General features: G+C 41.4%; 1 protein-coding gene across 6 annotated transcripts; it reads left to right on the plus strand.

Moving 5' to 3' along the window:
• The first annotated feature begins 398 nt into the window (after positions 1-398).
• Positions 399-9,707, plus strand: LOC146517324 (uncharacterized). 6 transcript variants are annotated; one of them, XM_085162269.1, is made up of 6 exons: positions 399-1,495; positions 2,383-2,516; positions 5,240-6,192; positions 6,276-6,453; positions 6,557-6,688; positions 7,544-9,707. In XM_085162269.1, the coding sequence occupies exons 2-6, from the start codon at positions 2,399-2,401 to the stop codon at positions 8,242-8,244; spliced, it is 2,082 nt and encodes a 693-aa protein (XP_085018395.1). In that variant the 5' UTR covers positions 399-1,495; positions 2,383-2,398; the 3' UTR covers positions 8,245-9,707. The 6 variants fall into 6 exon arrangements, with proteins under 6 accessions (XP_085018395.1, XP_085018397.1, XP_085018394.1 ...); XM_085162271.1 differs by having other exon boundaries at positions 399-1,021; XM_085162268.1 differs by having other exon boundaries at positions 399-638.
• Positions 9,708-10,272: the final 565 nt, after the last annotated feature.

The raw sequence follows: 10,272 nt of genomic DNA on the forward strand, positions 1-10,272 counted from the left end.
ATGCACTGAGTTGTTTCCATGCGATTGGGTGAATATATATTTATATTTATAAGTTGTTGACATGGTTTACCTAATGAAATGGCCAGTGAGTGCACATTATTCACATGCATTTGACATTTGCAGCACTTGAAAAGTAAAAAAAAATGTTGCATGTAAATAGAGACATAATTGAATGCGTCATAGCAGAAGCTCGTGAATGCATTAATCTTTGTATGTTGCATTTATTAGTGCAGTGCAGCAGAGAATCCCAATAGTTACATCTGTGTTTGACGAGCCTCTTCTATTTGAATATTTAAGGAATGACTGACTGCTGTGCGGTTTTAACACATTTCAAAACGGTTTTGCATGTTTGCGAATTGACAAAAAAGCTCCACGAAATGTTATTACCGAGGCTTTTATTGTGATTTAAAAGGCCAACCGGAAGTTCCGACGATACTTGAAGCTAGAAGCTAAAGCTAGAAAGGTTGTCATCAAATCCAAACGCTTATTTGCCGTAAGTCATTAGTTGACATTAATTTGACACACTGTGTGAACACATGAGCATGAACCCAAGGGAGATGTAGAAATATTTCCAGGTCGTCTCCATAAACTTCTGTCGCGCGACTACTTTTTTACCTGGGGGAAAAATCTATACAGAGGTTGGTCAAAATGTCTATTGTCTGTTGTTAAGTGTTAGCTAGCTGAGTTAGCGTCGTTTGCAGAGCTTAGGGGGAGTCTGCGCAAATGTATCACTTTTAACGTCGGAGCATGAAACGGTGGGACCTGTTATTAGTTGCTGAATATCGGTTGTAGCTTAAGGGGGCTGATAGCTACCTGCTAAGATGAGCATAGCTGGTAAACGTTAGTGGCTAGCTGTTTAATAACAGTAGATGGAGGCAGAGATGGTGGCTGACCAAAGCGCTGGTCACCGCCGCGTCACGACTCACAGCCATCATTCAGCCTGAGGTCAAACTGTCTGTACTATGTGCATCTGCTCCGGCTGAGATGGCTATTCATTGCCACGACTTATATACACCAACAGGTCAGTCATTCAGGCTGCTGCTTAACTTAAGTCAACATTAATGTGACACTTCATGGATGGAGACAGATTAGCCCCTCCGAGCTAATGCTACTGAGCTAGCCGAGACACTCAGTTGACACAGATGTATGAGTACAGCTTCCCCCACTGCAGACCACTTCAGAGCTTGCTGAATTATTTTATTTATTTATTTATTTTTACACAGAATTCACAGTAATATAGGTCACTGAAGAGGCAGCTCAGATTTAAAGGCCCAGCCTGGTTCACCTCCTCTACAGAGCAGCATCTAAGCTGCCCAAGTGTCCTTGAGCAGGACGATGGAGGCAGTTTGCTCAATGTGACAAGAATGCCTTTATTACTCAGATCCATCTGTAGATGGATCTAAACTTAAGCAGACTGCAACCAAATGAAGAGAACATCAGTCACTGTGAGCCCCAGTGGGTTATTTGTGGCATTAAATAAAATCAACCTAATGAGGTAATCACAGCTGGGTTAAATAAAAATCTGTGGCTCATTATGAAATGTAATAATATCAGAAACAACACTGTAATCATTTGAGATGCCCCACTTGTGAATTTATGTACCCATACTAGTTTTTAATACGTGTTTTTATTCTTTAGCTGTTATTCTGTCTTTTGTGCCAGAGAAATAAATAAATCTTTATTTAAAAAACAAACAAACAAAAAAACAAACATCTTTCTGCTCTTCATCACACTGTCTTTGAACATTTAGCCACCACAAAATTGATGACACAACAGATAAACATCGGCCACTGCCAACAGTAAATCTCATCATCTGCCAATCGCAGTCAGCAAGAACACTGGCCAAGGCCGATGTCTGCCTGATATGTTAATGCATTTGTAATACACATCTATTTTATTGCTGCCAGTATGTCATGCTTAATTCTGATAAACATTTAATCATAATAAGAAGTACCCTGAATATTGTTTCTGCAAAGAAATATGTTTTCTGTGTGGTCTGTGCTTGTGACATTTGGAATCGTTATCATCCAAGTAAACAACTTACATACATACATACATACATATATACAATAATTTTTTCCCTTTCTTCACAATGTGCTGATCCAAATCAGGAAATGAGAGAAAATTATATTTATGATAAATAAAACTACTCAGGAAGCCAAATCAGGGAATTATGTTTAGATGTCCCTTTGTAGTGTAATGCTAAAATACTTGTTATGTTTTTGCTGTCATTACTTCAAATGCATGTTTTAGACCTATAATATAGGGGCCAAAAGGAAAGAGTCTAAAACAAGTCTGATGCTTTTGGCCAACTGCAGACAGTAGTTTGGTGTGAACTATTACTTTGGTGTTTGTTTACTGACAGTTATTCACCTTTATCAGGCTGTATATTTGAGAGATGGGCTCTGAAAACACAGAAGACTTTGGTTCAGTTGTGATCCTTACTGAAGATGATCAGCAAGAGATTGGAGGGCTGATTAACTCTGATGGTGAAGAAGTGGATTTCTCAGATCTGAGTGAGTAATAAAACAACAGCAAAAATTAACCAGCGACAAGAAAAATAGAAACTAGCGATGTTTTAAATACTGTGTGAGTCGTAGGAGTTTTGATTCTTGTGGTTTGTGGTGATTTCCTGTGTGAGGCATGTACCTTCCTTTATTATTCAACATAATTCAACACAGTAGCAGTATAACTGTGTGCGGAAAATTGGAAGTTCTCACGTTAGGCGCATTTGTTAATCTAATTAACTGGACAGAGAGTGTCATCTACTACTGGTGTTGGCCAGAGGGGCCGATGGCGCGATATGGCAGCCTCGCTTCTGTCAGTCTGCCCCAGGGCAGCTGTGGCTACAACCGTAGCTTGCCTCCACCAGTGTGTGAATGTGAGAGTGAATGAATAGTGGCATTGTAAAGCGCTTTGGCTGCCTTGAAAAGCGCTATATAAATCCAATCCATTATTATTATTATCTGTGCATGTCCTCTCCTAATTAATGGCCTATCAGAAAAGGCATTTTTGGCTTTCTTTCTCTCAGATTTAGTTAGTTTCAAAGAAAGTACAGTTTTACACCTGCAGTGTTTATTCTGTTTAAAATCAGACTGTGGTTTGTTGCAGTTTGTTTGTGCAGATGTGAACATGGTGATCGCACGCTGGTGTGGATGAAAACAGCTGGACCGAGACCCTTGGTCTCAGTTCAGTTCCAAACAAACTGTAAAGCGTTTCATTTATAGCATGAATGCAATCTGACCCAGCTACCAGATATATGTTGCAAGTTAGAGCTAAACACTTCCCTTTAGCCATGTATGCATTGCATTCTGGGATGCGGGCGGGTACCATAGTACATCAGTACGGCCTAGGGCTGGGCGATATGACCCAAAATTCATATCTCGATATTTTTTACAGATTTCACAGCTGCTCTGTTCCCAACTTCTACTGTGTGACTGACAGCATTGAGTTTGAAATCCTCTTCGTAACCACGTCTCTTAACAGGTGCCATTTATGGTCCTTATACACAGTAGGGTAATATTACGTTGAAGCACAGTACGTATCACTCCGCGAGGCTCCTCGGTCGCCGTAATGCTCTGACAATCCATCAACCGGTGCAGCACCGTAGCTTACCAAAGTCGTACTAAAACATTTTTGACAGATTGCTGAGCGCTGTGTACCACATAAAATCGGTTCGCGGCCATCAAGCACAACCAGAATTCATACATAAGGCGCGCTGTCAACTTTTGAGAAAATGAAAGGATTTTAGGCTGTGCAGCGCCTCTGGGCTGCATGGCGTTAGCGTGGTTAGCTCGTTAGCGTGGTTAGCTCGTTAGCGTGGTTAGCTAGCTAACACGTTGACGGCGTCCAGCCCCACGCACGGGGCGATGCGCAGTAACTCGTTAACGGAGATTTGCCGTGTACATCTTGTCGCTTCCTGCAGGTGAAGCGATGGGGGAGGAGGGGGTTTGTGTTCAGTGAAGGAGGGGCGAGGCCGAGTAATGTTGCGTAAAGACAAAAGTGGACGAAAGAGAGGCAAACTTGCGGCTCCACAAGTATAGTTATAACGTAACATAGACTATATCGATATAAAGGATATTGTCACATCTTATATCTCGTATAAAAATATATCGATATTTTTTTAAAAACTCGATATATCGCCCAGCTCTAGTACGGCCTATTAAGTAGCTGTGATATGAGCATAAATTCTCCATGTTCTCCACTCATCCAGAACACAGCACCTTCTTCCTGTATTTACTTTCAGGAAATAAGTGGACTGGATATTCTCACATGGGTTTGTAGTGACACATTTGGTTCCTCTGTGTGAAAAGAAACCAAATCACAGGAAAAAGCTACAAGTTTACAAACTCATAAACTGATTTACACCAGAGTAAACAAACTATAGATGGAAAAATGCTCTAATATACTTCTCAAGAAGAATTATTTCCAAAGGTCCTGCAGCTGCTCCGACCTGCCACTAGTTTGTTTTTTTTGAAGAAGCATAGCCTGCTTCTGAAATTGTTAAATAAATTGGTAAGAGAAAAACTAAAATAAGTGAATATAGCCACTTTTGGATTTTGGCAAAAACAGTAGTGATAATGTTTGATCTAAGATGGGGAAGAATCCATCACTTTTGACCATCTTCACAAAGTGTGTCTGAGTTTATTAGATAATTAATTTTTTTTAGACAATCACCTCAGTTGGTTCAGAATTTTAATGTTGGTCATGAATCATGTGACTGTGTATTTGGTGACGATCAGAGAGAACTATGCAATCCATGATTAGTTTGACTAGTGAGCAATCCTCTTGCTCTCATTTTGATTGCTCAGTGGCTGCTAATCAGCCGGCCCCGGCACTTCCTGTCTCATGTGTCCATGTCTGCAGGCTGGTTACGTTGCTGTTGATATCCTAAAGCTGTCTCTCCAGAGAGTCTCTTCCTCCACGGTAAGACAGATGCCAGCTTCACTGACAGAACTTATTGTACGGTCCAAATGAGGACCATCTTCAGCAGCTACATTCGAAGGACGTGGAGCTGGAATCTGTGTGCAGGATGAAAGCTCAGTGGAGAGGCTACTGACTCTATTGTTTAATTTTTTAGTTATTTGGGAACTGTTTCAAAATTAAATATTGGCAGTTCCCTCGCCCAGTCAGCTTTATAGACAACATCTGGTAACCTGATTTCTGAAGTGCTTATAAGCATGGTGTTAGTTGTTCACACAGATTCTTGGTTGCTGATCTGTTCTTTGTGTTTCCACAGGAGTGAGTGCCATCCCTGGCGCCATACCTGCAGATGCTCCCTCAAAAACATTTGGACCAAGCGAGAATGAAAAACCGCCTTCTCTTCACACCTGCTCAGTATGTGGGAAAGACTTTCCTTATGCCTCTAAGCTTCAGCGTCACCTACGTACTCACTCGGGAGAGAGGCCTTTCCCGTGCTCCATGTGTGAGAAGAGATTTCCAGAAAAGGGGCTTCTCATGATCCATGAAAGGGTTCACACTGGGGAAAAGCCATTCCCTTGCACTTTCTGTGAGAAAAGATTTGCCAGTCAGGGGGAGCTCCGGCTACACCGGCGGACACACACTGGTGAGAGGCCTTACCACTGCTCCATCTGTCTAAAGAGCTTTTCTCGTCACTGGCACTTGAAAACGCACTTGGAGGCAATGCACTCTGAGGTTGTCGCAGGCTTTACGAGGAAGAAATTTCCCTGTTCAGACTGTGAGAAAAGCTGTAACTCAGCTGCTGAATTGAGGGATCATCAGAGGACTCACACTGGAGAAAGACCCTTCCAGTGCTCTTTCTGTGACAAACGCTTTGCCTTGTCCGGTACACTTGTAAGACACGAGCGTCTCCATACTGGCATCACGCCTTACCACTGCTCTGACTGCGGAAAGACATTTGCACAGCAGTGGACCCTGACCACACACATGCGGACTCACACGGGAGAGAAACCTTACAGCTGCACGCAGTGCGATAAGTCTTTTGTTGCTCCTGGAGAGCTTCGGAGGCACACCAGGATTCACACTGGGGAAAAGCCATACACCTGCGCAGACTGTGGGAGGCACTTCTCATTGGCAGGAACTCTCAGAAACCATAAACGGTCATGCACACAGAGCAAGAAGGAGTCGGATACAGAGGTTGTGTCAGACTTAGTTCGGGCTGCAGCTGAAGAATCTTCCCAGCAAGATTTGGCCAGCAGCATCAGCTCTGAGGTAGTGGCAGTACACAGATATGCAAAAGTAGTATCTCTTTGTTTTATTTACTTCCATTTCTTCTTCTGAAATTGTGTTTTTAGGTGTCTGTCAGTCAGACTGTGCCTTGTGCAACTGAGCCCACTTCCTCAGAGGGTTTTAAAAAAGCAGCTCAGTGTGAAAATACCCCGGAAGGACCCATCGGCCAGCCGGACGACACTGCTCCCACCCCACATATGAATGTAATCGTGAAAGAGGAGGAAGAAGAGGAACCATTGTGCGGTAAGTAAACATGACATTCCAGGGTGTCTTTTTACGCATTAAGAGGAGTGTAAACATGTTTGATCAGCAGTGCTGTTTTTGTGGTGTTGTTGTTTTTTCCCAGTGGAAGAAACTCCAGAGCAGGTGTCTGTTGGTGAGGACTGTACCATACCAGAAGAAACTGAAAAGCAGCGTCAGGAAAGCACCACAGAAATTAGTATTACAGTAAAGGAGGAAGAACAGCAACCTCTCAATAGTAAGAATACACAACAGCAAATCCTACTGCTGATGAGTAGTCACTAACTGGGACGTGGGTAACTAGGTTATCTAATATCCCTTTTCCACTAGTATCTACTTGACTGGGCTCGACTCGGTTTTTAAGGTTTCCCATTAGGAGATAGTACCTGGTAATCAAATCCGTCATTTTTGAAACCTGGCAACAAGGGAAATGGCCACACAAAAAACAATACAGTGGTACCCGAGTCTGAGAAAAAGCCACACACTGAGCAGCAGATATACCATCATTTTGTCATACTCCTTTGGTGTGGCCTTTGGCAGACCTTCGCTGGACCTTCGCTGGTGTTGCTATAACGACTCCGAGTATACTAGGTGGTTCTCGATTGTAGTGGAAAACAACCAAAACCGAATCAAGTCGAGTTGAGCCAAGTAGGCACAAGTGGAAAAGGTCTATGTGTTTTCTAAAGTGGCTGGGCAAGAATATGTTCTTTATCCCAGATTTAGAGCAGCATTAAGTAACACTACATAGCAGTCGTTTAAAGGGGGGGGGGGAAGGTAATTATAGGTTATTGTTGCACATAATTCTTCTGGGCTTTGACTTTCAATGGTGAAAGCTGTTGGATGACAGCCTTCACTTTTTTTTAAAGCAACAACAACATCTTAAACCAGTAATTTTACTTGACAATGTAACAGGAAACTTGTTAGGTGTAATTTAGCTAAATGTGATGCTTTTCCATTTTAGAAATAACAAATGGCAGACATTGCATCAAACTTGTATTCCAACATACAATATCTAGTAGCTTTAACTTTTTGTTTGTTGTTTTTGGTGGTTTCAAATGGCTTGTTTTAGCTCTTCATATTTACATTTCCACAGTGTCTGGAAAAGATCCCGAGCGTGTTGCAAACAGTGAAAAAGAATGTCCTCCAGCACCGCCAGTGCGGGGAGAGTCAAATAACAACATACCAAAGAGCTCTTACTGCTGTGGCCTCTGTGGAAGAGACTGCCACAAGATGTCTGCGCTTCAGATTCACATGCGAATTCACTCTGGAGAGAAACCGTACCGCTGCACCCTGTGTGGGAAACAGTTCACCCAGAAAGGGCAACTCAAAGGTCACTATAAAGTTCACACAGGTGAGAAACCGTTTTCCTGTCCGGACTGTGGGAAGAGCTTTGCCCACTCGGGGGCCATGAACAGACATCGGCTCACACACACAGGAGAGAGGCCCTACCACTGCTCCGTGTGCGACAGGAGCTTCAACCAGTCCGGCCGCTTGAGGGAACACGAGAAAATCCACTTAGGTGAGAAGTTTGACTGTCCTGAGTGTGAGAAGAGTTTCACACGAGCTTCAAGCCTAAAGAATCACTTCAGGCTCCACACAGGAGAGAGGCCTTACGGCTGTGACATCTGTGGGAGAGGTTTCAGCCGCTCACAAAGCCTGAGGCTCCACAGACGAAAACACGAGCAGATTCAGACTGAGGAGGAGTCTGCGTTCAATATGAGGAATGATGACTTCTCACACAGCGATGATAACTCTCCAATTAATATGTGCATAACAGACAAGAAAGATGGATGATGTATTTAAAAGACATGTACCTGTAGTATTATTAAGACTTTAGACAGTAAAACAGGAACAAGGTGATGTGGAAATAAGGGACTACCTCTGTGATTAGAACTTTATTCATACTTTTGTGTGGTTTTTCACACTAGGGATGTGCAGCACTAGTCGGGCAGGCGACTACATGTTGCTTTCTTCACTAGTCATCGCAAGAAATGTTAGCGCTATAAGCAAAATATACATATTTCTTAATGTATAATGCCAGTAAACTGTTCTAAGGTGTTATGTAGGAGTGTAGCCCCAGCAGCACGCCTCTCTTTCTGTGACAAGAACCTGAAAGCAAGCAATGTGAAAAACAAGCAGACGACAGATGCACTAACCAGTGCAGTATGGAAATTTTGATCTTTTAAAAAAGTGAACAGCTGCATGTAGGCCATGGCAGAAACTGCTACTGGAGCGGTGCATGAACACAGTCTGCACAGACGTGTGGACGTTTACCTGCACGGACAGAAACGTTAGCCACACTTGGTAAACTAACCTTGTACACTAACGTTGTGTGGGCAGTGCTAGACACAGCTCAGCACACATTTCAGCTGCATTATAATATGGTTGAACATTTAAAGAATGTGATTAGCTGTTTTAAATGGGTCTCAAGTACACAAGCAGTATATGTGCGTCTACTAGACTGAAATTTTACTGTCACAAGTTTTTTTTCTCACATTGGTTGACTGGTCCGATTTTATTTTCATTAGTTTTTTTCCCGAATTTACATGAAAATAATACTAACTTTAAAAAATTTAACTCCCTGAAGAGTGTAGACAGGCTTCTAAATAGATACACACCAAGTGATGTTCATTAACACCAACCAAACATATTTCTACTAATTTATGTAACATCTTGGAAAGTGTTTAAAATTCTACATGTTGGAGGTCACTTTTACCTAACTCTGTCACTGATTATCTGTCCTGGAGCCACTGGAATAGTCCACTCACACTTATTATTATGAGTGACTGATTTAAAAGTCTGTGATTACACTTGTTTTTCATGCAGTATTTGTTATCAGGCTAATAGTGTATGTGGAAATTTGGTTGAATATTTTTGTACTAAGCATTATAGTGGCCCATTAAGCAGTTTAAGAATTTAAGAATCAGGTTAATCTGAACCTTCTTTCAGACATTTAGCCAGAAATGAAACGAAATGTCATAAAATAAACAATAATGAAGCCAGTCTTCTGTAAGTGGCGAATGCTTATTAAGTCTTGTTTTCGATTGTTACTTATTAGCCAGATAACAATTCGGGTTCACCTGATTTTGTCGTCTTTTAAAGGCCGAGTAACCGACATGATTAAAGGTACCATCCTCTAATTCTGTGATGCTAAAGGCAATAATTTGAAGCCATGTAGGTGGTTAATTATGCCATGTGCTGCCTCTGTCTAAATGTATGGGACATGTCATGTTGAACAATAAAAGTTCTAAACACTACTTTGTTTGGGATTTCAGGACCTGAATATGCTAGGCAGGTTTAATATTGTAGTTTTTGCAAAGACCAGAACGATGCAGTTTATGGCAAACTTAAAAGAACCTTGCAGTGACAATATGTGGAATAAAGTAACATGATTACCAGCTACAGTGAACAAATAATATAATGCATATGATTTGGAAAAGCAACGTTCTACAGTGAGGGAGTATGTTTACTCTGGAATATATTTTGATCATTTAATTTTAGCCCCATTAAGCTATAAAGCAGGACTGTATTTTTTTTTACTTTATTTATTATTTTTATACTTTGCAAAGCAATTATCCAACACAAAATTCTGTTTGCACTATTGTGCATCACAAGTTTTATAAATGAAAACCTGTAAATCATATTTCTCCACCTGAGACTAAAAATGTTTCAAATTGGGACAGTCATGTTTCTACATTTTTTTTTTTTCTTAACTGATTTTCCTTTTTTTTGTTTCAATTTTTTTGTTTGTTTGTCTGTCTGATTCCTTGAAATTGGGAAAATAATTTGAAATTTTGGGATACCAAGCTGAAATTTTGCAGT

Source organism: Neolamprologus multifasciatus, chromosome 6 (genome assembly GCF_963576455.1).
Source record: "Neolamprologus multifasciatus chromosome 6, fNeoMul1.2, whole genome shotgun sequence".
NCBI lineage: Eukaryota > Metazoa > Chordata > Actinopteri > Cichliformes > Cichlidae > Neolamprologus > Neolamprologus multifasciatus.

Coding starts and splice junctions, on each gene's coding strand:
- LOC146517324 (XM_085162269.1), top strand. CDS start 2,399: ATGGGCTCTGAAAACACAGAAGACTTTGGTTCAGTTGTGATCCTTACT. Junction 6,454..6,556: donor AGAAGAGGAACCATTGTGCG/GTAAGTAAACAT, acceptor GTTTTTTCCCAG/TGGAAGAAACTCCAGAGCAG. Junction 6,689..7,543: donor AGAACAGCAACCTCTCAATA/GTAAGAATACAC, acceptor ACATTTCCACAG/TGTCTGGAAAAGATCCCGAG.